The sequence below is a fragment of the Squalius cephalus genome, assembly GCF_949319135.1.
Source record: "Squalius cephalus genome assembly, chromosome: 5".
Classification (NCBI taxonomy): domain Eukaryota; kingdom Metazoa; phylum Chordata; class Actinopteri; order Cypriniformes; family Leuciscidae; genus Squalius; species Squalius cephalus.
In genome coordinates, this window is record NC_137126.1 from 37,241,876 (window position 1) to 37,263,858 (window position 21,983).

Sequence of the window (21,983 nt, forward strand, 5' to 3'; positions counted from 1 at the left end):
ACTGTGATTGGTTGGTTGTCCAAGAAGGAAAAAAAGAGTGATTTTAAGTATTGGGTCTATTCTAAGCCTTCACTTTGAAATTACATGCGTAATTTTTCCTATTTAACCGTTCTCACACACACACACACACACACACACACACACACACACACACACACACACACACACACACACATTATATATGTGTATATAAATCTTTTTTATTTTTATTTACCATGCTGTTAATTTCCTATAAGTTATTTGAAACAAAATGAACTGCGACACAATAAGAGGTTCTGAAAGTGCTGTAATTGTTTGTGTGATCACTCTGCTCACAAGAATGTTGTGACAGACCCAAATCATCACTGCTGCATTGTTGCATTTTCCCAGTTGCCAAATATCGTAATGTAGTGATTACTTTCATTTCTGGCGCTATGGCATTTCTGCGCTGTGTCGGAGATGTTAGCGCGTCTCTAATAAGATCAGTCACAAACATGATCCCTGCACGATCTAATCTATAGCGTCTTATTAACTCATTGTCATCCATTGTCTGCAACACATTTCTTCTCCCTCTTCATCTTTCTGCCATTTTCTCCTCTGCTAAAGAAACTCTTAAGCCTCTTAAAAGTCCTCGTCCTTAAGACCTCTTTTAAGGGTTAAAATGCTTTCTGAATTACTTTTTTCTTTACTAGGATTTTTTCTTTAATTTTAAGAGTAAACATTTCTAAGAATTTTCTTTGAATTTTGTCACTAGGAGCTACTCTTTGCATTAAGATTCTTTATGAATACGGGCCCTGATGTACTTACCAACTTTCCAATGCCTCTTTTATGAGTACAGCAACTATTTGTACTACTGTATAAGTTTGGTACCATTCTGGGCATTATTAGTGGGGTAATTTATGAGATACAAATTTGGAGCCAATAGCGCCTGCACTAAGCCATTCGGCTGATATCTTGAAATAAGCTCTAACTTTAAAAATGTTCAACCAAGGAAAAAAAGGCTTCTGGGGGGGGTGTGTTTGGCTCGATGTCATGGTGCAAAGGACCGTAGGTTTATTTCACTCCGAACCATCCCTTTAATGCATGACAGTTCAATATTTTCCCATCTTGTTTGGATTAAATTTGTTTTAAATATTGCCAAAGGTATTCTGCTGGTGGTTTGGAAAGTGAGACATGCATCAGTAAAGCTTTAAAGACTTCTAACTGTGTGCTTTTTACAAATGAGTTCCACAGATTAAAGAAGGGATGTCAGCAGCCACTCACAGCAATGAAATGGAGAAGCACCAAATTGCAATCTCCTCCTCATCGGAGAGGGATAAAGGTATCCTTTCAACAGACACTCCTTGTTCTAAGTCCCGGCCTGCGAAGCTGAGGCATAACAGATATACCGTTCTGGGTCTCAGTCCTGTAAGGGAAGAGACATTAACAGATACATACTGAGTCTATTCTGCAAGGATAAGACTGTAACTGATACAACCTGCGGCCCAGTAAAGACAGCAACAGATACGACCACGTTCTGAGCCTCCAGTCTGTATGGGAAGCCAAAAAAAGCGGTGTTACAGAGCTTGTGCTGCGCTGACATGTAATCTGTGCGGCTCAATGGACCAATTAAAACAGCGCATTTGGTGCCATTCGTTTAAATTTTACCCATAAACCTCTGCTATTTTTAACAGAAATCCGTGAGGTCAAATGGCTAGGTGCATCTAGAAACTATTAAGTAGTCCTGACATTTTGAATAGAATCGACGAGGCTCTAGGGGACATTGAAATTAATTCAAGTGCACAAAATGAGAGTAGATGACTTTTTAACCGTCAAATTTTGACACAAACCAGACCAGCAACTCCAGCATTTCAATTCTCACAGAACTTCAGCGGTGAGGCCTCACATGGATCTATGAACATGCGAAGAAGGTAAAATAATTACTACAATGTATTTGCATTAATTCACAGAACATATTATATTTGAGTATTTAGCTGCCTGAAGTAAGATATGTTGTTATTTCTGAATTATATAGCCTAATGAAAGCAAGTGCACAATTGCATTTTGTTATTTCTTTCAGGTGCCAAAGAAACACAGGTGGACCTTTCCTCTTTTGACCTCCCCTGAAACCAGTTGTCCCTAGGGGAATGGCAAGAGTCCAAGTCCTCAATAATGGTTGCATTACAAGTGGAGTACAATTCCAAAAACGTTGGAATGCTCAACAGGTGTTGCAGCATATTCATTCTATTTATGAAAAGAAACTTCAACTCACTGAGTAAGTAACTAAAACTGAGATTAGTTGTTAAAATGTTTTTATACTGCATTTAAATAAAACATTTTTTTATAAATCCCTTATAAAAATGAACCATGGTTTTACCTTAGTAAAAGTGCTATAACCACAGTTGGTTAAACCTATGGTTAGCGTAGCAAAGTCATGGTTAATATTTTTTAAGGGTTGTTAGCAACAATTTAAAAATTAAGGGATAGCTCAGCCAAAAATGAAAAGTATGTCATCACTTACCCACCCCTTTAAGTTTTTCCAAACCGTTGAAAGGGCCCAGTAAGTTATTTTATTTTATTTTATTGCTAAGAACATACATAGATCAGTGCCAGGGGTAAATACAATTTACAGTAAAATAACAGTTTACGCAATCAGGAAAATATCATACAAATGACACAGTGAGACAGTTTTTAGAGCTTTAGAGTTGCTGGATATAAGGAGAGTGTCCAGGTACGATTTAAGTTCCTTACAAAATATGAAAAAGTAGGGCTTAGCACCCTGGAATTTACATTTGTGTAAGAAAAATTTCACTAGAAGAATAAATAAGTTTATCAAAAAATATTGGTCCTTTACATCTTTATCAAAGTTGTGCTGACCAAATAAAACATCTTTGTATAACAAAGAAAAACTCTGTTATGAAAATGTGCGTGCAAAGATACAGAAATCCTTTCAAAACAGACTTGTATATGTGCATTGTTACGTATACCCCTTTTAAAAAAAAGATCTAGGGGTGAAAGGGGTGTAACAAATAAACGGTGGGGAGAGACTGAGAGAACTGCCGTCTCCAAGTCCCAGGGCTGATACACAAGAAAGCTCAGTAACACCAGTTTGAGCAAACAAACAGAGGTATTTTATTAAACAGAATGTGGAAAAAATACTTAAGGCTTCAGGAGGGGAAAGGTCAAAACAACAAACAAAAACGTTCCTCTGGCTAAGTTTTTATGAAGTAACTTACCTATCAAAAGAAAAGAAAAATAAATTACAGAGATGCTTCCCTGACTCCCTCTCTAACTTAAACACAGGAGAAAAAGGGTAATTTCTAAAAATAAATGACATCCACCTCCCTACAAGAAAAAAGATATTCCACATCCACTTAAACAGTTACAAAAAGAAATAAAATAAAACTGAAACACTCTGCTACTCCAAATAACTTCACATTAACACTATAAGTGAAGCAATCAACAAACACGGAGATAGATCTCAATACCTTCAAGTTAACACTATAGGTGAAGCAATCAACAGAGACCAGAGCTTAAACCAGAGCTTAAACCAGAGCTTAAACCAGAGCTTAAACCAGAGCTTAAACCAGAGCTTAAACCAGAGCTTAAACCAGAGCTTAAACCAGAGCTTAAACCAGAGCTTAAACCAGAGCTTAAACCAGAGCTTAAACCAGAGCTTAAACCAGAGCTTAAACCAGAGCTTAAACCAGAGCTTAAACCAGAGCTTAAACCAGAGCTTAAACCAGAGCTTAAACCAGAGCTTAAACCAGAGCTTAAACCAGAGCTTAAACCAGAGCTTAAACCAGAGCTTAAACCAGAGCTTAAACCAGAGCTTAAACTGCAACGCTGGGACTGGAAGATGGCAGTTGCAAGGATGGAACAACTCAGCCTCTCTCACTGGGCTGCAGCTCTGCCGGTTCCTTTATACTCCAGCTAACGAGCTCAAAACAGGAATCAGGTGACACTCATTAGCCTGCCAAGCAGAGAGAGCAGGATGAGTAAAAAGAGACAAGATCAGTCTACCACACACACAGTAAACACAATTGTTAATTAAATCATATGACAGAATAACTTATGTCCCTATGGACGTAACAGCATTCCCAGAAGAGATGAAAGATAGATTTGTCATCAGTACCACAAAAGGAACATAAAGAATCAATATCAGGAAACATCTTTTTAAAGTAGAGCTTCACAGGATAGAAACGATGAAGTAATTTGTAAGACACCTCTTTGACCTTATTGGTTATTAAATATTTAGATGACAAAGTCCACATTTTCTTCCATGGAATATCGACAAACTGGCCATTCCAATAGGACACAATTCTCCTGTTCCGACCAGAAGAGTTTGACAAAAAACAAATATTCCCAATCATGGTATCAAAAGGATGAGCTACTGACAAGGAGATCTAGCTAAGTCTCTGAGAAGAGTTATTGCTCCATTAGGAATTACAACCATTACAATAGCAAACTCTCGTGGAATGGCAGTATATTACACTTGTTTAAGAACTCTGAATAGGAATACAAGTGTCCATCAGCATTGATTAAATGAGAGACCAAAATACTAATATTATTAACCCTATCTGGAAAAAATAAAGACTTTTTTTAATAAAGAATATCACAATTGTTCCAAATAAAGTACCAGTGAGGACTAAAATTATGTTTATAAATTATGTGCCAGGCCAAAAGCACTTGTTTATGAAAATTTGATAATTTAAGGGGTAACTTAGTGATGTTATAGTTACATAAAAATAGGAAAGGGAGAGTTCCTACGTTAGAGAAAACAAGATTAGGAAGAATATTCCAAAATGAAGTGGGGTTTGTTAAGAACTGTTTTAACCAATTTATTTTGAAAGTATTATTTAAGGGAGTAAAATCTAGAAAGTTTAGCCCACCACAGTCATATTTGTTAATGTAATGCCTCTCATGCTTCCACAGAAAGTCAAATAGCATTCTGTCAATATCTGCACATGCAGATTTATCCACATATAAGGAGAGAGCGGGGTAAGTCAATCTTGAGAGACCCTCAGCTTTAGCAATAAGGATTGGTCCTCTCAGAGCTAAATCTCTCTGTAACCATGAATTGAATTTCATTTTAGCTTTCCCAACAACTGGGTCAAAGTTCAGTCTGCATCTGACTTTATCATCCTTACATATGGATACACACAGATAGGTCACCTGTCAGTCACTGAAGTGAAATACCATAAAGAGAGAGAAGGACAGGTTTTGACAGCTAACAGCTCACATTTATGAAGATTTAGATTTAAACCGGAAGCTTTGGGGAAAAATGTAATGTGTTGGATGGCAATCGGAATCTGTGATTCATCTTTTAAAAACAGGGTAGTGTCGTCAACTAGCTGACTAATAATATGCTTGTTGCCAATAATACCTTGCAGATGACTACTCGAAAGAAAGGAGGAAAGAAGTTGTGCAGCCACAAGAAATAAATAAGGGGATACAGGGCAACCCTGACCGACTCCTCTTGACACTTGAAGTCTAGACGAGGTACCTGATCATGAACAATTGGCATTATTATAAAGAGTTCTTATAAATTTGCAGAATGGATCACCAAACCCAAGCCTTTGGAGTGATAGAAAAATAAACTTGTGTTCGAGCGAGTCAAAAGCTTTGTAAAAATCTACAAAAAAAATAAGACTTTCATCATCAATTCACTTTAATCTAATAAATCTAGAACAAGTCTGATATTGTTTGCTATATGTCTTTTTGGCATAAACCCAAAATTGAGTCTCATCAATAACCAAACTCAGAACACACTTAAGTCTCTTGGCCAAAACCCAAGCTAATATTTTATAATCATTATTGAGAAGACATATAGGCCGCCAACTATCTATCAAAGTAGTATCTTTTTTAGGCCTGGGTATAAGAGTTAGGAGTCCTTGTGTTAAACTAGAAGGCAAAGTTTCTGACTGAATACTCTCCAAAAACATCTCTAGCAGGAACTCTATTCCTAGCATCTCTATTCTTCAGCAAAGCTTTTGTAAAACTCAGCCGTAGACCATCGGTTCCTGGAGATTTGTTATTTTTAAGGCCCTCAATCCCCTCAATTACTTCAGTGATAGTCACAGTTTTGTCACAGGCGAGCTGCTCATCTTTAGATATTGATTTAACCTCCTTTAATGACTGAAAGAAAAGGAAAGCTGAATCCTAACAGTAATTAGATTTATAAAGTTTTGAATAAAAAAATTTGCTTGGAATTATCTGTCAAAATGCTGTTAATTTGCAGCAAACTAAGACTTTCTTTTTATTTCTTTTAAAACTAAGCTTTGTATTTATAAATACTGTCTAATTTAGATTGGAGCTCAGCAAGTTCTGTTTGGTCAATTTCTGATAAGCCTTCATGAGTTTTGCTCAGAAGTGTTATGATTTTTAATATAATCTTCTCCTCTTCATACCTTCTCTGTTTTGCCAAATTGCTACTAAAATGCCTAATACACATTCCTACTTCATTTTTTCGCAACTCCCAATTTAGGCCAAATGTTTTGTTAGAAGAAGCTTTCACCCAGGAGTATAGAAACAGAAAGGAAATTATTTTTTTTTTCAATTCATCATGCTTAAGTAGAGAGTAATTCATTTTCCAATAAGAGGCTCTATGAAGGTAATATGACGTCATAAAGAATTGCATGCGCAGGGTTAAGATTTGTGAAAGTGCACATAAGATTGCAAGCGTAAATTAAATTTGCATGCACAAGAGAAAATTTGTAAAGGTGTTAATCGACTTTCAAGTGTAAGATAAAAATATTTGCAGCATTTTACTGTTATTCGTAAGTGTAATTCACGTATTGTGAAACTGCAGCTTCATGCTAACGCAAAATAAATAGGATCTGTATTCTTCGGACCTCCATTTTTCCACGCTTACACTTTTGGCACGTTTTTCTCGCACAAATACGGCAAAAAGCATTGCAGGCCTGTAAACAGCAATTTGCAACCGAAACCAACTGAGTCAGGAACTGCAAAACAGATTAATTGCATAATTAATTGCGTTTGTGTAAGAAAAATTAACTGTTGCAATTGTCTAAATGACTTGTTGTGTACATGAAGCAAAAAAGTTCCCGAAATAACCCGATTTGTACAGTTGCTTCTTTTACCTGCATGCGCTTACAGTTTTGGCACGATTCTCTTACCATTAGGTTTTGCAAGCGCGAAGAGGAGGGCGGGTCCACCTTCTTCATGTAGCCAATCGAATGAGCTGACTCTCAATTTACTCTTATCTGATTGGTTCAATAAACACGCCAGTCACCAGAACACATCTTTAGGCTTGTTTGAGATGCGCCTTGCCTCGCCTGAAATGTATGCGAGAGTAGGCGGCTGCAGTGATAGGAGGAGTGAAAAAAGTGCAGACAAGCCGGACATTCTCTCTTCTCGCAGTGGATCTGACACCTGCGAGATCAAAGATGGATATCGCGGGATTCATGCTCGTGCACAGTGTTGCTAATAAACTGGATGTAGGCTAATTTAAGTTCTGTTGCTTTTATATGAAAATAAATATAATGAACAAGACACCCAAGCCTACTTATTTAGTTCCATTCCAAATACATGTTTATCAATAATTGTTTCTTTAATACAGACATATGTGGGGTTTTTTTTGTTTTTTTTATAAAAATTACATTGCATAACCCATAGAGATCGGACTGTCAGATGGGAATATTCACACATAACCAGGGCTTAACATTAACACCCGCCAACCCGCCAAATGTGGGTGGATTTTGCTCGTGGCGGGTAACATAGTCACTCCAAGCCACTTTGGCAGGTTGAATAATTGTAGTCTTTTCAAAAGGCATCTGAAATAAGTGGGACACTACAACTCCCATGAGTATTAGGGCTGTCGAATATATATTGGAATAGTTTTAAAAAACAGAATTTCGAAGGTGAAAATGAATATTCGAATTTGGAAAAACGCCCGCGGTAGCAGAGGTACGGCTGTCTGCTTTGCGAGTGGATGCGCTGCCTGAGGGATCAGGGACAGCAGGTAACAGGAAGAAGCTTAACATTAAACAGAAACATTACTAAAGTGTAGGCTACTGTACTGACTGAATAGATATTGCATGAATAAGGTAGGTTAGATACAGCAGTTTCATACACTGCAGGCTTCCACTGGTTTGATTATTTACCGTTTCATGTCAAGGAAAAGTTCCATGTTTACCACAGCCATGCTGCATGGACTGGCCATTGGGCATACCGGGCATTTGCCTGGTGGGCCGACATGCTTTTTGGGCCGATATATCTCATACTCATACTTTTTTTTTTTTTTTTTTTTTAACGGCCCATAAAATTTGTACATCGGCGGCCCATTCGTTTTGTTTTGTTTTGCATAATTGGCGGCGCTGGGTTTGTGCCGGTGTAATGCATTGGTCAAAGTCAGTGTTAGTTTTTTTTGTTTTTTTGACAGACCAGCCCATGAAACACGTAGATCAGCGGCCCATTGGCTCTTTTCTTGATTGACACTGGGCTGGCCCAATCACAACTTTAAACGAGTGAGCGAGCGTGCAGCAGTGACAGTGTGTATCTGTCAAAAATAGATGGAGAAGAAACGCAAGGAATGTGCAGATAAATAGCGTGAAAAAATAGAACCAGGCCCTTAAAGCAGACGCTTTATGTGTCAAAAAATGTTTTCTGACCTTCATCAGCTCCTGTGGCAGATGATGATAGTGAGGACGGAGGATCAGGAGAGAGATGAGAGAGTGTAGAGTCCGCGGTAAGCAGAACTACTTTCAAAACACTTAGGCCATGTCATGAGTGTAGATTATTTCCACATCTGCATAGTTGACGATTACCGCAATTCACTAGAAATTTAATGAGAGGCGTTTGTAAACCATGTTTTCCGCCAAAATAAAAGCTTGATGCAGTTTGCGTCAAAATAAAAGATCATGTGCTTATCTCTTTCAAGTATAGAAATTGGTACAACACTAATTATGAAAGTTTCCTTTATTTTTTAGTGCATTTGTTTTACAAAATATGGCTATTACTTTCATTGGATTAATATTATAACTATTATTATGTAGTAGGTGTAATGTAGACACTGTAACTAAAAGAGGTTTGAATTTTTCTTTGTTTAATTTGCACACTGAATATGGGTTGGAGCTTTTAATTTTGAACTCTCAAAGTGCACCAGATTGATGAATTTAACATTAAAATGCACAAAATTTTCTCACGGGGGGGGGGGGGGGGCATGCCCCCCAACCCCCCTAGAAGAACCGAGGTCACACCACCATAGTTTTAAAAAAAATCCTGTAAGAAACACTTGTATTGCTATGCCAGAGCTGCTTATAGCTTGTTTTAGGATTCACCACTGTGGAGTATAGTTCAACTGTATTAATAAATATCAAATTTTGACTTATTTCATCTGTTAACTCTCACTCGTTCCTATACTCACTCATTACAAGGCATTAGTGGTTTTAATGAATAGGAGTTGGTATGCATATAATTAAGGGCGTGCAAAGATGGGTGGTGTTTATGATCATATAGTGGGCCGGTCTGGGCAAAAATGCCCGGGCCGATTTTTTGTCCCAGTCCAGCCCTGCGTGGATATGTGTTTATACTTTGCCTTTGACAAAATCGCTGGACAAATATGAACTTCTGGCATTCAGGGCATTCTCAGCACTCAAACACAGAAGGGTGGATTTCTAAAAAGGGCTCAGGTCAGGTGAAATCTACGCCCGCCGCCCGGTGAGCTGTCCACGTTGCTGAAATAACGTGAAAACATCATTATTTATTTATGAAGTTCGTTTCAGTGTCAGTCAGACACTTTTTCTTCTTTTCTTTTGTTAAACAATTCAAGTTGAGGGAATGTTTGAGCTGTTTTTTTTGTTGTTGTTGTTGTTTTTTATTTAGTTAGCCCAGACAGCTGAAAATATACTGCGCAAATCAATTAAGCAGTGAAGTTGCCCTGCGTGAAAGGGCGAGGCTTATTCCAACGTAAAACGCTGTATAATTGTATATAGTTTTAATCAAATATGGTTTGATTATTTCTATGTAGAGCTGCCTGTTCAGTGAAGCTGAAAGTGCACGTAATAAAACAATATGCCATTGATGCAAACCAACAGGAATCCTTGCTTTTTCTGCTCTATTATGTTTATGTTTTATGTGGGTAGGGCCCCATATTAGTTATTGAAACGGGCCCCCAGATGCTTAAGGCCGCCCCTGCGCAGTGGCCACTTGGAGAAAGTTCCTGATCTCATCATTCTGCAAAACACGTGTTCTTTAAATGTTTTAACAAGCCACAGGATATTTCTATTTCTAGAACAATTTCTTTCCAGGTGCCCTGCCTCAGTCACTTACCTGGTAGCGCTTAGATAGGTTTGCCCAAACCTGCTTGTTAAGACTTGACACAAAGACTGTGTCTCCCTCTTTTACAGCCAGGTGTGCCTCAAGCTTTTTGAGGATAGGCAGAATCTGTCCGCATGTGGGACTTTTTTCGGAGGACACGCAGAGTGTTGAGGTGTAGAGCACCTTCATCAGGTTGATGAAGTCTTCAGCTTTCCTAAAATCCTCCTCAGTTAGCCGAGCAAGTCTGTATGTTAAAGAATTAAGAACACATAGATTGGAGTAATAAAAATATTATATTTTTTTCTTAACAAAACACCTAACATATGCACTCCCTAGCAGATTTAGCACATTCACTAATACTGTTCTTTGAATTCGTATTTTGTGTGTACTGGCATTTTTTGTCTGAACTTTTCTATCTATCTCTACCTGTCCCTATCCATATTTTTTCTCAGCCGTTGATCCAAGCTGGCTGCCTGAATTGCAGGGTACTGCTCTGTGAATCTCTCCAGCATTAGGTACAGAGAGTTCCACCGTGTTCTCACGTCAAGAATGAGTGAGTGTTGGGGCAGCTCTGACAAAAACAATAACATCAATTTTTTAAGTCATATAACAGATGCTTTTTCATCCTAGGAGACAAACAATACTTTTGTACAATTGTATTCAAATACTGTAGTACTGCAGAGCTCATAAATAATAATAAGATAGATCAGACATATAAAGTCATTACGTGTCACTGTCAATGCACAACAGTTAAATAAAGTGAACTTTGACTTACGTAGAAGTTGTTGCTTCTCTTTGAGAACCACCTTGGCCATTGAGCACCTCTTCAACCACACAACAGAGAACTGAGAAATGCTATTTCCGGTGGCGCTGCTCTGCTGGCGACCCGGACTCGCGTGCTGCTGCTGCTGCTGTTTTTATTCTTGTTTTACGTATCTTAGACGAGCACTATGGCGTTATATGCACAAGGACTATTACTTGTACTGATTGTCTGGCAGTTTTTAAGGATGTGCCAAACTTTTCCACAATCGATGGGTGGATTACCAGTCATCTACTCCAGAGACATGCTGCTGTCTCTCCATTACCCGAGAACAACATCGCCGCCTGCGGATTTACTCAACCTGCCGGAGGAATTTAAAATCCTGCCGTTTCGCGGGAAACTACGGAAGAGAGGCCGGCGTGGGGGGACCCGACAGCGTCTTCGCCGGAGAGGCAGTAGACCTCCGCTGCCCGGTATGATCTTGAGCAACGTTCGCTCTCTAAAAAACAAAATGGAGGAGCTTCGTATCAACATGAGAGTATGTTTTGAATACCGTGAGGCGGGCTTGCTGGTATTTACTGAGACTTGGCTACACGAAGACATCCCCAACTCCTTGATCGAGCTGGAGGGTTTCTCCCTAGTCCGTGCAGACAGGGAAAAAACTTCGGGGAAAAGCCGAGGAGGAGGTATCTGTGTGTTTGTGAGTGACAGCTGGTGCAGGAAATATTCTGTGAGAGAGACTGTTTGCTGCCCTGATATTGAACTGCTGTGTATCTCTTTAAGACCCTTTTACCTCCCGAGGGAGTTCGGCAATATTATAATTTGCTCAGTGTATGTGCCACCCAGCGGGAATGCGGCCCGAGCTGCAGCTCGAGTCGCAGACTGTGTTCACCACCAACTGCAACGCACGCCGGGAGCCCCTGTCTTCATTCTTGGAGATTTCAATCACTGCAAATTGGAACTTTCCCTTCCTGGATTCGAACAATACGTTAAGTGCGGCACCCGAGACAACAGAGTGTTGGACAAATGTTACGGTAATATAAAACATGCATACAGGGCCAGTCCAAAGCCCCCTTTGTCAAACTCTGACCATAATGCACTCCATCTTATACCTATATATAAGACTGTTTTGAAGAGCAGCAAACCAGTAACCAAGACAGTGACTGTATGGTCGAATGACAGTATTGAGACATTGAAGGGCTCATTTCTCTGTACTGACTGGGACATTTTTCATGATCTGGGTATTGACGAGGCCACTGACACTATTACGGATTATATTAAATTCTGTAAGGATTGTGTGGCCACTAAGAAGGTTATTACAATCTATCCTAACAATAAGCCATACATAACCAGAGAGTTAAAAATCTGTATCAACCGGAAAAAAATGGCTTTTAGGAATCGTGATAAGATGGGGGTGAAATCAGTTCAAAAGGAGCTTAATAAGTTATTAAGGGATGCAAGACGAAAACATAAAGATGTCATAGAACAGAACTTTGCCTCTATGGACTCTAAAAAATTTTGGGTTTCCATGAAATCTGCAACAAATATGATAACACATAAAAAGGGCCTCACACCATATGATGAGCAGAGTAAAGCAGATGAACTGAATGATTTCTTTTTGAGGTTTGATACACATGACTTTTCATTGGAATGCAATAATGTATTACAGTCATTAACAAGTGATCTGTGTTCTAGAATAGTTGTTGATCCCCTCATAATTCAGTCAATCTTTAGCCATGTATGTAAAAAAAAATCTGCAGGCCCGGATGGCATCTCTGCTTTCCTCCTTAAAACTTTCGCTGCAGAGTTAACCCCTGCATGGTGCCCTGTGTTTCAGAGGTCTGTAGATTCCAATCTGGTCCCTGCCCTCTGGAAAAAATCCATCATTGTTCCCATTCCTAAGAAACCCTGTCCTACAGAAAACAACGACTATAGACCGGTGGCTTTAACGTCCGTTGTCATGAAATGTTTTGAAAAATACATGGTATCCTTACTGAAAGCTGAAGTCAACACAGAACTAGATCCACTACAGTTTGCGTATAGGCAGGGTAGGAGTACTAATGATGCAATTAATAGCATCACCCACCTAACTCTTAAACATCTGGAGGATCCTAAAGCTTATGTACGCCTTTTGTTCATTGATTTTAGCTCTGCTTTTAACACATTACAGCCTCATCTGCTTTTACAGAAAATGAGTCAGATGAATGTTAACTCTTTTATTATTAAATGGTTTTATTCTTTTTTAACAGAGAGAACTCAAACTGTTAGGATTAACAACTCGCTTTCGGAATCAAAACGCATCAGTACAGGCGCGCCTCAGGGTTGTGTAAGTTCACCCGTCCTGTTCACCCTTTATACTAACGACTGCACCAATAGTCTCCCGGGCAACTTGTTTTTTAAATTTTCTGATGACACTGCCATTCTTAGTCTGCTTGACCAGAACTCAGATCCATCGCTGTATTGTATGGAAGTTAACAAATTTGTTTTGTGGTGTGACAAAAACTATCTTACAATCAACACAAAAAAACAGAGGAGATGGTGTTTGACCCTCGGTCGGTGGGGGATCATACCCCTTTGACCATTCATAGAGAGGATATAAAACAGGTCACTTCATATAGGTATCTGGGTATCCACCTGGATAACCGCTTAAGCTGGAGTGACCATGTAGATTATGTTTGTTCCCGTTTACAGCAGAGACTGTATTTTTTACGCAGACTAAGGGTGTTTGGTGTCAGTCAGAATATTATGTTTTTATTTTATCAGGCAGTGATAGAAAGTGTCATCAGGTATGGAATGACAGCGTGGTTCGGCAATCTCTCCACACAGTCAAAATCAAAGTTGCAGCGCCTGGTACAGACTGCTATGAAGGTGATGGGGAGGACTGAAAAGCTCTCCCTTCAGTCCATTTATGAGCAGTCTGTACTTAAACAGGCGCAGAGAGTTCTGTCGGACCCGTCCCACATTCTTCGAAAGGAATATGAACTCTTGCCGTCTGGTAGAAGGTACAGAATACCAAAAACTAGATTGAACCGGTTTAAATACTCCTTCGTACCAGTTTCCACCAAAATTTTAAATCAAAATCTAAATTAGAAGTTGTGTGATGATTTGTATGAGATAGGCCGGAGGTATGTGCAATAATCTTGTGTGCTGTACTTTTTATTAATTTTTAACCTTAGCTATCTATATTTGTGTATAGTTGTGTATTATTTCTATTTCCTATGTGTATTTATTGTCTGTAAAGGCAGCAATGGCACTAAGCACTTTTGAGTCCACAACAAATTTCCCCCAGGGGACAATAAAGTATAAAGTAAAGTAAAGTAAAGTAAGTAAAACAACAATGGTTCGGACCTTGGCCACCCACTGACTCACTGAATTTAGGGAGTATAGACTTTGTGCTGCTAAATTAAGTGTATGGGCGAAACAGCACAGTTTTACAAATCGCAGGCGCTTAATAGCCACATCCATGTTGGCAGCATTATCTACGGTGACTGCTACAATTTTATCAGATATGCCAAACTCTGACAGAACATCACTAATTTCCTCTGCAACAACACAACCGGTGTTGTGCTTTGTACACAGCCTTTGTTTTTAGCACTTTTTGCTGCATTTTGCCCTCTTCTATGTAGTGTGCTGTGATGGTGAGGTAGTGGTCCTGTGTGATGCTACTCCAGCCATCACATGTGAGTGCAACAGCGCTGACTTCACTGAGCTCTGTAATAATGTTTGACTTCTCAACCTTGTACCACGATGGGATTAATGTGTTTGAAATGTAATCCCTGGAAGGTGGTGTGTATTTTGGGTTTAGAGTTTTCACCATGTCCCTGCAAACATAAACAAACATGTTATGAAACGCGACCCTAGCTCAGTATCAATTAGCTTAGCTCTATCGTTATTGCTTAACTAACCTAAATGTTGGTGATTCCACCTCTGAAAAGGGATGCAGCCTTTTCACAATGTGTGCAGTGACCTTTCTGTGGCACTCTTCCTTTTGTTGCACTGACATCTTCCCACTTGCCGCTATGGTGAACGGAGTAACGTTAGGCTCAGCACATCGCGGAGTCCTGGAGTCATCATCAGCCTGGCTAACTGTAGCAATCTCAGGTTGTAAATTGTCTATGAAAAAATACGTGGGCTAATTTGTTAGCTGCCTCAATGTTGGCGCAAGACATATTATTTTTTGTATGTATTGTTTTACTTACCGGATTCGGACTGCAGTGTAGTCACTGCGGTGCCAGGCTGGGGGTCGGAGCCAGAGGAAGAGGCAGCGGAGGACGGTCTGCGCAGCGCGTCAAATACAGGGCACACATTTACTTGCACTCCATGACCTCGGAGGTGCTTTATCATGTTTGACGTGCACCCTCCTATGCACGAAACAATCTTGCTGCAAATTTTGCATTTTGCCGAGATTTCGTTTTGTTTCGAAAAGTGAAGCCACACTTTGGACCGCCGACGCACGCTGTCCATGTTCGATCGCTCGTTATACCAAAACTTCCGGTGGACGCTTCTTCGTTGGTGTTCAGCGGTTTCTTCTTCCGGTCGGCGCCGGGCGGACTGTGAATCGAAACTTTTTTTTCTCTTTCTTTTAAGCTTTAGGAATCGAAACTAGGAATCGAAATTAAAACTTTTGAACGATACCGGGAAAATCGCAAAGCTAGTCCCGGTTCCAATCGATACTCGATACCCAACCCTACCTGAGGGTCAGAAAGATTCCCACTCTGAATCTCCAATGGAAGAGGTGGCACCTGTGTAGAAGGGGAGGACACATTACATACAGAATCTGAGTGCTGAATGACATCATCTTGGTTTATTGGAGTGAATTCCCCCAGCTGCATACCTGGTTGCAGTACAAAAGGGCTATTTGTTGGATTCATGACTCGCACTACAGTTTGACCATTTTCAGCTACTGAAAGGGTGTGTGCAACTGCAATACCATCCAACTTAGATGGATATGGCTCAAGCAACCCACTGTAACCGTCTGCTAAATCTGGATTAACAGCAAACGGGATAAGATGAGCTGTACAGTGCATCTCACATTGGGGAGGAATGGTAGTAGTCACAGTAATTTGAGCTGTGCAATGTACAGGGGCAAGTTGAGATGTGCTTAGCAATTGTAAAGTCTGATCATAAAGGCAACATAGTCCCTTACCAACATTCAAGATTACCTTGTGCTTCTGGAGAAAATCCCAACCAAGTATGAGACCCTGACTCACATTTCTGATGACCTGCATGTCATGCTGTAACGTCAGTGCACCTAATCTCAGGTTAACAGTCACAGTTCCCAGAGTATCTAAATTCTGACCAGTTACAGACTTTGACAGTTGACAGTTTCATTAATGAATGAAATACTAGAACCAGTGTCTATCATGATGTGCATGTCAATACCTTCAACAATGCTATTGATGTGTGCTGTACAAATGTCCTTCATGTTTGTAGCAGGACAGTGTTCAGTCTCTGGATGGCTGGTGTCTGTGGTTGTCATTAGAGCTTAGATTCTCTGCCCGAGCCCGAGCCCGGACTCGACCCGACCCGACCCGCGGGCTGGGTCGGGCCGATATTTCCCGCCACTGTCCTCTGGCCGGGTCGGGTCGGGCCCTTGATAAAGCACGTTATGTGTCATGCGCAGCGTCTCGTCCAGTCTCGCACGCGTGACGCATCACACCTGCTGTGCGTGCTGTAGGCTACTATTCTGCTGCTTAAGTGCAACATGGAGCTTGAAGAAGCAAAGAAAATAATTAAAACAGGAGAATTAACTTTGAGCAAGTTTGGAGGAAAATCGGAGGTATGGAAACATTTTAAACTAGTCGTGCGGAGTGACAATATGTGTTGGCTTTGTCTCGTGCATTAAATGCGGCATGCTGCTCGCCTATGACAGCAAAAAAACGGGGACTTCGACGATGAACAGACACATGAAGCAGTCTTGCCATGGCAGAAATTATGATAGTAGTCAGCCTCAGGCCTCAATGTCCTCTTTTGTTACTTTTCCGATCCATTCAATTATTTCTGAATAAACAAACAAAATTCAGAATTAAATGAATGTGCTGCAATTTGTACAAAAAGAGAGTCTGTAGTAGGCTAGCCTAAGTGTTTTAGCCATTAAATAAGCACATTTAGTTTCAAGTTTGTTAAGTTTCGTTTTGAAGAAAGCTTTTCTTTAAAGTGAATTTCGTTTTGTATAAATTGTATCTTAATTTTAATACATTCCAATTGCCTGGATTTAATACATAAAAAGCAATAGGCCTATAATAGCAGACAATATAATCATGACATGCAGTCGCCGGCGCGTCGCGGTCACTTACACCATTTGAAACTCGTAACACACGCTGTCACCGAATTTACAAATCTTGCTTGTTGCTCACACACATATTATGTTGAAATAACAATATGTTGTAGTAACATTATTCATCTTTAAGAATATTTGATTGAATGCTGAATGTTGTGCTTGTTCAATTTAATAAAATTAAAACTTTAATTGTGATAATTAAAATAACTGAATATTTAATATTGAGTGGGCAATTTTTGCTCATTTATTAATAGTATTTATATAATATATATAACTGCGCAGCTACCCCCTGTAGCTTAAATGATCTAGCACAGCAGCACCTGCGTTAAAAAATATTCTGGCGCCACCCCTGGTTATAACGGCCCACATATTAAAAATGGTCGGGTTTAAATCGGGCTCGGGCTCATAATTACAGTGAATGTGTCGGGCCGGGCCGGGCTCGGACACAACGTGCTCGGGCTCGGGTAGGGTCGGGCTTGATTTGTTGGGCCCGATCTAAGCTCTAGTTGTCATCCGTATGGTGTCGTGTGGGGCTGGTAGTGAAACAGCTGATCTGTGCCCCACCGCATCAGCTAGTGGAAGTTTCCCTGATGATGGCTGTGATGATCTGGGTAGACATCATGTGGGCTAGAGCCCTGCATTTCAGCCCGAGCCCGACGGGCCCCGACTTTTTTACGCCCCTAGGGCCGGGCTTCGGGCCAATTTTCACGTCATAGTTAAAATGCGGGCCGGGCCTCGGGCCTTTTTTGGGTTATCCTGCTTTTTATATTTTTAGACATTAATAAAAAAAAAATATGAGAAGTTGACGTTGACGATAGAAAAACAAACATAGAAAGAAATTTCGTAACCTCATAACTTATGGCGTTATTTTCCTGTCAAATGTCGAGAGCGCATTATTGTAGCGTGAAAGTAGGCTACATTAATGTAATGCGCGAGCGCGAATCTCTCTGCTCGCACACGGAATATAATGTGCCGAGCGCGAATCTCTCTGCTCGCGCGCGGGAACTGGACGTGCCCTGCACTTAAAACGTGTTTTAAATACTGGCCATTATAGCCATCAACTAATCTTAAAATTACACTGAAATATGACTGACATGACAATCTGTCTCACGCACGCACACAGAAGGTTTCCCGTCAGCGCGACCCACGATTCACCTCATGTGCAAATAATGGAGAATATTAAGAGAAAAATTGCGTGCGTGAGAAAAATTCGTGATAGAAGAAAGGAGGACTGGGTTAAAACCTTCCACTGTGGATGCTTAGCTATTCTTTTTCTCCACGATGCTCTGTTAGAGACTGTTCTAACTTTTCGTTTGATTGGACTTTATTTTCGTTTAACTGTTGGAAACCTCTGATGTTTTTCGTGTGATTGGACTTTGTTTTCGTTTAACTGTTGGAAACCACTGGAAAAAAAGAATGGCCATGTTCTGTGGTGCATTTTTGAGGTAAGATAATCTGCAAGTTTGTTTTTAATGTATTTAATTTAATTTGTTTATAGGCTATTGCTCATTTCGTTTGCAAGCGCTGTTGCGAGCAGCCTGAGCCTGCCTCAGTATTTAAAAAAAAAAAAAAAATTGACTCACTGTGGTTTAATAAATAAACATTTATTAAACTAACTGTCTGTGTGATATGCTTGAAGTTTTTTATATCTATTGATTTTATTGTAGACAAGTAAAGTATTATAGCATTGATTTGAGAGGCTCAATTGATCAAACATGTTTTATTCGCTTTCGGCTCGGTTTGCTTGGTCGTCATTTAAAAAAAAAAATGCTCCAAACATTTGTCTAAATTAACCTAATAAAGAAATGAAAAGAAACATTAATTTACATAACTAACAAAGAAACATAACTAACAAAACTGAGCTATTTTAATGGCTGCAAATAGGGCAGGCTGCCGCTGTGTAATGAAAAGAAAAAAAAAAAAAAAAAAAAACGGGCTCGGGTCGGACTCGGGCTGATAATTCTGATGAGCTATCGGACAGGGGTCGGGCTAGGGCTTGAGCGTCTCGGGCCAGGGCCGGGCTCGGGCCTAAATTTGAGGCCCGTGCAGGGCTCTAATGTGGGCCACTCTGAAGATCCAGGCTTGGATGCTGAGGTCTGTAATGATGGGCTTTGTACTCCTCAAAGGTGACACACTTGTGATGAGGGCTTGGACTGCATTGTTGAAATGAGGAGTGGTTGTAAAACATGGTGTCATTCCATTGTCCCCATCTGTCGTCCTCGTAGTAGTCAGTGCAGACTGCAGTGGAGTATTTTGGAGAATAGCAATCCTTGAACCTCTCCCTACAGTGAGGCAAATAATCCACTCTGACATTATGCTGGTATGTGTCGTCGCGTTGTCTGCAAAGGTCTCTGCGACGGCTGGGAGATCTTCTGTAGCCGTCAGGTGAAGGAGAATGAGCATCTGAATGTCCGGTTGGTGAATGTCCATATGGTGCACTCCATGCCATAGCATATCTTGTTGGACTGTGCCGATGTGGTGATGGGGTTTGGCGAGATCGGCTGCATTCATCATGCAACTGCAGTTTCAATGCTGATACATCCTTACTTAAGTCTTTAACTGTGCAAGTTAGATCAACAACCACTTGCTTCAGAAAATGAGTGTATAATGTGATACATTATAATTTTAATATAATTTGATACACTTTTAACTCTTACAGTATGTCTAAGTTTTTGGGGTTCCCATTGTGCTGAAGGGTAGAGCCAGTGGTTCATTTGACGATTGAACGAAAAAACTAGGGGGGAGCCGGGTAGGGTGACCACCCGTCCCGCGTAGCGCGTGCGCGCACAGCGTTTGAAGCCCAATTCATGCGTCCCGCAAATTGAGACCGTGTCACGCATAATCTATGCTTGCTCAAAAAAAAAGTTGGTCGCTCTATATCCTCGAGCCCCAGGCAGCCAAACGAACATTACTTGACAGTTCAGCACGCTATTGTTGCCACACCCACCCCTCAGTTGAACTGCTGACTAGGTTGTTGTCAACTTTTTCGTTGTTGTCATGACAGCGCACGTACGCGCATACCAGACACACTGGGAAGGAACTTTTAGATGCGCGCTTTCCAATTCGAAAAATGGAGAAAGAGTCTGAGAGAGGCACCGCCATCATCAATTAAAAAGAGAAGGTGTGGGTAAGAAAGACTGGGAAAATGAATATTTGTGGCTGAAAGGTGTTGAGGGGGATACCGAGAGGGCTTTTTGTGACCTTTGCAAAACGTCCTTCTCAATCGGACATTGAGGGGAATACGATGTCAATCGTATTTTTTTTTTAAATACTTTTTTGTATATATTACTGTTCCTGTGGTGTTGAGCAACTACAATTCCTGTTAATCCTATAATTTTATATTATAATTTATTTAAAGTGAATAAATTGTAATGAAAAATAAATAAATAAAATTAAATAGTAAATCTTAAGTGGAAGTGCATCTGTCAATTCATTGAATGTTCAAAATATTATGAATCTTTATTTAGAAAAAAATACACATTGGTTGGCCTTCATGAGCATACATCAGCAATTACACGTTTAGGGGAATAGGGCATTATTAATATACCATGTAAGGTGGTAGGCTATGTGCTAGAAATGGGTAAACCACTATCAGTGAGTTTGCCTGTGGGATGGGGGCACCGCCGCACCAGGCAGTGTCCCACATTGTCCCTCAGAAACATACCCCTTGTCCCCCCTTGGGATTATTAGCAGGTGGTCACCCTAGAGCCGGGACAATTGAAATGCGGGACGGATGAACCATTGAGATTTCCTTGAAAACCACTCACGTCATGTACGGCAAATTTCGTTAGCAATGCCTACCATACCCGCAAAAACATTTCTTCTTTACGTCATGCCGTTTTGGAGTTAAAGCCGCAAAGCTGTTTTTGAGTGCAGTAAGTAAATTCTTTTGTGCTGTACTTTTTTTTGAAAGACAAGTTGTATTTAGGCTATTGTTTCATGTGCCATTGTATACGGCAGGTGTATTAGTACTGCAATACACCCTTAAGGGGACGATCACACCTAACGCGTTTTTCAGGTTCGAAAACGCGAGGTGCACAGCACTGCCCCATCACAGAACGAGCAGTGCGCTGCGTTTTTTATGTTGCTAGGCAACCACTGAAACGGCTGTCCTGTCAGTCAAGTAAACGTCAAATCAGCCTTTTATTAACTTTATTTACTTTCTGTTAACATTGTGGTAGTTACGGTTCGTGAAGTCGTTAAGCTCCTGGTAACCTGCGAGAGCACCACAAGTTTATCCTCCATCATTGCACTCTCCGGGCGTTCAAGCAACTGTAGCTTTCATCACTAAACGGAAGGCCCGCCTCTCAATTCATTCGATTGGACAGTGGAAAAAAACGCGATGACGTCGGGCGCCTTTTCCGCTCGGAGTTGCTTTTTTTTCAACTTCAAAAACGCAAGGCGCAGCAGGCAGTAAAACGCGAGGCGCAGCAGGCGCATAAACAGCGCGCAGAACGCTCGCTACCATATAACCAATTGAAAATAGGAGCCTCTCACTGCAAAAAACGCGTCAGGTGTGATCCTAAGTGTGCAATATCAGAGTTTTTTAGTTTAAGGGCAAGACATGAGGGCAAAACATAATTGAAAATGAATTTGCATTAAAAGAAACACAAGTCTAGGAACAGTATATGAATTTATGAACAGTATAGGCCAGTGGTTCTCAAACTGGGGTACACGTACCCCTGGGGGTACGTGAGGTGACAG

The 21,983-nt window shown here is 40.4% G+C and overlaps 2 protein-coding genes across 2 annotated transcripts; both read right to left on the minus strand.

Moving 5' to 3' along the window:
- Positions 1 to 10,101: 10,101 nt before the first annotated feature.
- On the minus strand, positions 10,102 to 10,943 carry LOC307159142 (zinc finger BED domain-containing protein 4-like; the record flags this gene model as incomplete). The annotated part of the gene is made up of 3 exons (XM_079872353.1): positions 10,666 to 10,943; positions 10,252 to 10,483; positions 10,102 to 10,155 (listed from the first exon to the last, which is right to left on the minus strand). The coding sequence occupies exons 1-3, from the start codon at positions 10,827 to 10,829 to the stop codon at positions 10,102 to 10,104; spliced, it is 450 nt and encodes a 149-aa protein (XP_079728479.1). The 5' UTR covers positions 10,830 to 10,943.
- A 3,406-nt stretch (positions 10,944 to 14,349) lies between these two features.
- Positions 14,350 to 15,458, minus strand: LOC307159008 (E3 SUMO-protein ligase ZBED1-like). Its single transcript, XM_079872086.1, has 3 exons — positions 15,199 to 15,458; positions 14,905 to 15,112; positions 14,350 to 14,820 (listed from the first exon to the last, which is right to left on the minus strand). Exons 1-3 carry the CDS (start codon positions 15,341 to 15,343, stop codon positions 14,532 to 14,534), a joined length of 642 nt encoding a protein of 213 aa, XP_079728212.1. The 5' UTR covers positions 15,344 to 15,458; the 3' UTR covers positions 14,350 to 14,531.
- Positions 15,459 to 21,983: the final 6,525 nt, after the last annotated feature.